A 6132-nucleotide genomic window follows, 5' to 3' on the forward strand; every position below is an offset into this window, starting at 1 on the left:
ATGCAGTTTGAGTGTCAGAGGAGCCTTAGTGAGTCTGGCCCTCACCAGTTCAGGATAGTCCACCTGTTGTTCCGCAGAGGGTAAGTAGGGAGAAATGCTGGTGCTAACCTGGACCACATCAGAGGGACCCTGGCCCCAGGGAGCTGACCATAAAAGTGATACCACCAGCAAATGCACTTATCACGCAAGGACTGGGATGCACTAGAACAACAGAATTTCTCCGGTTGCTGTTAGCATGAAGATGCCACAATGTAATTCTGAATTTAACAGTCACCCTATGCTGCCGTATGTTTCTTGGAAGCTTATGAGGTAGACATAGCTTTTTCTTGGGCTTCCCTTGGCCAGATTCCAAGTTCTTTCTGTATGATTATGCACCTGTTTTCATTCTGTATCATGTATTATATCTAATTTCTGCTTCTTTCACCCATGGGGACTGAGTGCTATGGATACTGTAATGTATTGGATTCCTATTGCTGCTCTAACAAATCACCAAAAAATTTGTGGCTTAAAACAACACAAATGCATTATCTTACAATTCCAAAGATCAGAAGTCTAACCTGGATCTAACTGGGTTAACATAAAGGTGTTGGCAGTGCTGCATTCCTTCTGGACAATCTGTTTTCTTGCCTTTTTTAGCTTCTAGAGGTCACCCACAGTCCTTGGCTCATAGCTCCTTCCATCTTCCAAGCCTACAATGACCAGTTGAGTCTTTTCTCATGCTACTCCCGCTCTTTTTCCTCCTTCTTCCATATTTTAAGACCCTTGTGATTACATGGGGACAACCTGGGAAATCCAGAATAACCTTTCTATACTAAAGTGAGCTGATTAGCCACCTTAGTTCCATTCGGAACCTAAATTCCCACTTGTTAAGATAACACATCCACAATGCCTGGGATTAGACATGGACATCCATGGGGAGCCATCATTCTGCCTCCCCCACCTAGGTACCTAGTACAGGAAAGGAATAATGATCGTTTTGAAAACAGAATAATGACCACAGTTTTATGTTTTGGGTCCAACAGAAATCAAAGAGACAGACCCAACAAGGGAAACAGGTCTCTCAGGTCATACTATCTAGCCTGCAAACTATCTGCTTTTTTTAAATTGGCCTGTGCTCCTCAGTTCAGGAGCCTCAGCAGTATGTCTCTGTGCTAACCACAAAATAGGGACTTAAACTGGTCCTTCTTCTTGGTTAACATGCAAGGTAATTGACATAATTTTAGACAAACTCAAGAAACAGCTTTCTTTCAGCTCTCCATAACTCCCACCATGAGAGGAAGTGGGTTTATGGCATCCTCCCCTTTTACAGGGAAAAGGCCGAATGTTAATGATGAAAAACTTTGAACTTTTCTAGGAATAAGAATGAGATTTGAATCAAATGTAGAGCACTTTATTTGCAAATCTTCAAGAACAAGAAAACCCTCTGCTTATTTTCTGAAGGGGGGGGGAGGTTGAGAAATGTAGATTATATGCTATGGGCTTTGAGAATTTAATAGAACTCAAAGACAAATAAATTCAGAGAGTTCTTTCACTGCAAATAAGAGGGCTCAAATTCAGTTCTCAGGGCATCAGTTCAGCCCCTGAAGCCCTAACAATGCAGGTGATAATCCTGTTTTTCATGGAGGGCTTACAGTCCAACCCCTAACCAACTGATGGATGATTCTGAGTGTGTGTCTGTGACCAGCAGCATCAAGCCACCAGTGGGAGGGATATGAGTTTGAGAGCAGCTGGCTTGCAATGAGACAATGAACTCCTCTTTAAATACTTGGAGTTGGAGGTTCAAATGGAAATAGTTGGCAGGCTTTATATAAAATGTAATATAAAAAAGGTATTATCAGTTGATAATATCTTCAGGGAACCTCTAGATGCAAAACTCTGTACCCAGGTCAATGATAATTAAGGCCTGTCTGATTCATTTCCCAGAGATGCAGCTTTTTTCTCTGAAGGGAGTTCCTGAACCAGGTTTGTGTTACTCAAAGGACTGTGCTTTTATACCGAATGATTCTGGAATCATCCTGGTTTTGTTGCCTAACACCTGGGTAGCTGTGTGTGGATGCTGGGACTTAAAGCTCCAGCTGTAGGCTATCCCAAAGATGGTGAAAATAGAGTTGAATACATTTGCCTGGACTTTAGAAGATGAGTCATTAGAAACCTATTATCTAAACTCTTTGTTATCTCATTGAATATTTTTTTAAATCTTACCACTCAACAAATGTTGGGCATCCAGAGTATAGTGTTTCTTTTCATTTGCTTTGGTGAAAAAATTTCAGAAAATCAAGAGGCAGATGAATTCAGTCATTTCAAGTACATAAGTACCAAAAGAGTCCACCCTCACCAGGAAGGGTTACAAATCCTGTTACTCGGCTGTGTTTCCTGCCTTTTGATTTTCTGAAATTATTTCACACTGTGGTCCTTCCCCTCTCTGCCAGGGGCACAGAGAGGGGCAGTGACTACTTTGAGGAGTCACCCTGGAGTCAGACCTGAGCTAAACAGGAGATAGGAGGGTCTAAGCTCACTCCATTTAAAGTGCAAGGCATGGGATTTAAGAGAAGGTCAGCTGAATATTAAGCTTCTGAGGGAGAAAAAAAGTCAAAAGGGAAGGAAGAAAGGTCCTCTGGCCACTGGAGAGTGAAGGGGAAAAAAGAAAAAATAAGGGAAAATTTAGAGTCCTGCAAAACAAGAGAGAATCATGAAATAAGAGGGGACCTCCCCCCATGAAAACAAACTTACTGAAGTGACCAGACTTTGCCAGGACAATGGAAAAGGATCCCATTAAGCTGGTTATATTGTAAACACCTCGACATTATGAAAATGAACAAAAAGAACAAAACATCCATAGGAGAGAGGAAAAAACTCACCTTCCACTGTCTCCCCTGAAAAACAACCATGCGTCAAAAGAAAAACTGAAGTCTCCACTCCAAACAGATATATGCAAGCAAGCCATTGAAGATAAGATAACGAACCCAAGCCAGAAGTGCAAAAATTAGGAACAGAAATGCCAAAAACAGGGAGAAACAAAAAGAAATGGAAGCAGCAAAGTTATCTAAGAAATGAAGAATTCATTAAAAGATACTCAAGGAGCACTCACATGGAAGTTAGCCAGGGCACTGAAGAGAAACAGGGAAACTTCTGAGAGAATAAAAATGACAAAAGTAAAACCAGCCAGAGAGAAGGTTCTCGAATGAAAGGGGGTCTTGGCGTGAACGCAGGATGAATCTAGAGCAGAATATATCCATGGCAGCAATGGGGTTAAAGATGAAATCCACATTCTGGAGTGACCAGTGTTGACAGGGCTGCTGTAATGATCAAACCCTACCATGACTAGGAAGGAATCACCAGCCGGCCAATGGCGTGACACTCTGCTGGGGGCCAGCCCACTCAGGCCAGGTAGAATCAGATGTTAGAGAGGGAGGCACAAGGGGAGATGGGGTGCAAGTAATTCAGGTCTCCATTCTGTCTCCTCATCTGAAAAATTAGGAAGCCCGCCCTGGATATCTCCAGGATCCCTTCCCACTATCCATTCCAGCCTTCTGGCAAATTCTGCACACAGAGCCAGGGGATCCCCAGAGCTAAGTTTCTTGCATTTGTCTTCCTGCAAGTGGTTGGAGCCCAAGCAGACCCCCTTCCCACCATGGCCCAGATGCTGTGCTGCGTGGCCCTTTGTCTCCTGGGAGCAGGTGAGTCTGGGGTTCAGGGAGCAAATTCCTGTCCGGAAGGTGCCACGCTCCAGATCTAAGCCTTTCCCTCGTAACAGCAGTCTAGGCACCCTCTTGGGCTTTGTTTCCAGAACTGTCCTCTGTCTTCCATAGGCACAGTGCGTAGTGGCGTCACTCAGACCCCAAAATACCTGCTCAGAGAGGAAGGACGAGATGTGACCCTGGACTGTGAACAGAACTTAAGTCATGACTCCATGTACTGGTACCGGCAGGACCCAGGGCAAGGGCTGAGACTGATCTACTTCTCGACAGTTGTGAAGGACGTTCAGCAGGGAGACCTGGCTGAGGGCTACCGCGCCTCTAGGGAGAAGAAGCCATTCTTTCCCCTCACCGTGACATCCACCCAAAAGAGCCAGACAGCTGTGTATCTCTGTGCCAGCAGTGTCGACACAGTGGAGCACGGCCCCCTCCCCTCTGTGCACAAACGTGTCTGAGCCCTGCTTCACTGCCAGGTGGCACGCTGCTCAATACCCAGCTTTGCCCACTTTCTTCCACCTCAACCAGCCACTCAACGCAGCTGCTGCCATCACCATGCTGTGTGGAATGGCACGATACTTCAGTGATCCACTAGGTTGGTTTTAAAAACTACATCTATCTATCATCTATCTATTTACCATCTATCTATTTGTATCATGTAGAGAGAGAGAGAGAGAGAGAGAGAGAGAGAGAGAGAGAGAGAGAGGGAGAAACATCAATCGGTTGCCTATGGCATGCGCCCCAATAGGTGATTGAACCCAAAACCTGGGGGCATGTGCCCTGAAGAGGAATCAAACCAGGGGCCTTTTGGTGCATGGGATGGTGCTCAACCAATTGAGCAATACCGGCTAGGCAAATCTTACTTGATTTAAAAGTGTCCACTGTAAAACTCTTGTCTGTTCACTTAAGATTTGTGCAGTCTATTATAGTATCTTAATCATTTACTTTTTCCTGATACTAAAAAGCACTCTTTAGCTGTAAAGTTTCCTAATAATCCCCATTCCCATGACCAAGCTGTAAGAGTTGTTGTAGTACATAAAAGTCAAAGAAGTTAAAATATCACTAAATGTTTCCGTAACAAGTTATGAAAAGCCATCACATCTATTAACCAGAAAGAATAATTATAGAAAAATATAATCAAAGAGTGATAATGATTCTTAGGTACAAGAAACATAATTTCTGAATTCAAAAATATCCTGGAAGTAATCAGTAGAAAATTAGACAAGTCAGAAAACCAATCTGTAATTGTATATCAACTAAGTCAAGAAATAATTCAGAATTCTGAGGAAACAGAAAAGAATGTGAGAAGAACATACCATCCCAGCAGCTTTATTCACCATGACCTCAAACTGGAAACTACCCAAATGTCCATCAATAATGCAATAGAGAAACAGTGTTATATTTATCCAATAGAATAAAATATACCAAAAATTTAAATACTATTTTCAAAATCATAGATGGATGAATCTCATAAACATAATGTTGAACAAAAGAAGCCAAACACAAGAGTACACACTAGAAGATAAACAAGCATAAGTCGTCTTAATGTTGTGCGCTGGGCTCAGCCTCCTGATAACCAATATTGTGGCTGGTTATTATTGTGGTTCTTATTATGATTGCAAGACATCCTCAGCAACAACCCTCAGGAAACATTGAAAAGACACAGGTTTATTGACTCAGCACACATGGGCCAGAGCCTCAACTTTTATTGGGGTAGAGAGTGGGGGCCTAGTATTTCATGGGCTCACTCTTTGTTGTTGAATTTAAAACATAAAGCAGGAACTTAAAGTGCAGGAAGCTCAAAGTGGTCAGTTATTGAAATCAACCAAGAGCCTGGGGCTGGGGGGCTAGAGGAAGGGAGAAACTGCCTGTTGCCTGGCTCTTTATCTAGCCCCTGTATCTGGCCATGTGTTATTCAAGATAGCCAAATTTGAAGTGGACGCCTCAGCAATCAAAGTTTAGGCAGGTATTTGCATTATAAAGAAGAAAAACCAACTGTCAGGACTTACATTACTTACGTTGAGGATATGACACAGAGGTAAAGAACTGGCCATAATGCCCTTTATGACACAAACATATACCCCTTTTCTTATATAAGTCTAAAATACTCATTTTAATCCTTGAATTGATGTAGGTCTCAGTGTATCTTCTATAAAATTAGGAGTTGAATGAGAACTTTTCCAAGGCCCCTTTCAGCAGTGTGTGTATGGTTCTCTGATAGGGAGAAAGAGCAAGGGAAACTTGCATCATTGGCACAGGTTACCACCAGGGGGCAGAAGAGAGCATGTTGGGGATTATGTAACATCCATCCTAGGGGTGTAGAAAGGAAGAATGAAGATGAGGAGCTGGTCACACCTCCCTTGAGAGCCCTGTGGTGTGAGGCCAGCACCTGAAGATGCTACTGCTTCTGTTGCTTCTGGGGCCCTGTATGAGCCTTATT

General features: G+C 43.1%; 1 gene segment (V, D, J or C); it reads left to right on the forward strand.

The window, feature by feature from the left end:
* On the forward strand, window positions 1–4150 carry LOC102248398. The segment is given in 3 exon segments: window positions 1–80; window positions 3478–3677; window positions 3810–4150. Coding segments are annotated over 3 exon segments (621 nt in total).
* The last annotated feature ends 1982 nt before the right edge of the window (window positions 4151–6132 follow it).

The sequence above is a fragment of the Myotis brandtii genome, unplaced genomic scaffold (genome assembly GCF_000412655.1).
Source record: "Myotis brandtii unplaced genomic scaffold, ASM41265v1 scaffold168, whole genome shotgun sequence".
In the NCBI taxonomy this organism is placed as follows: Eukaryota; Metazoa; Chordata; class Mammalia; order Chiroptera; family Vespertilionidae; genus Myotis; species Myotis brandtii.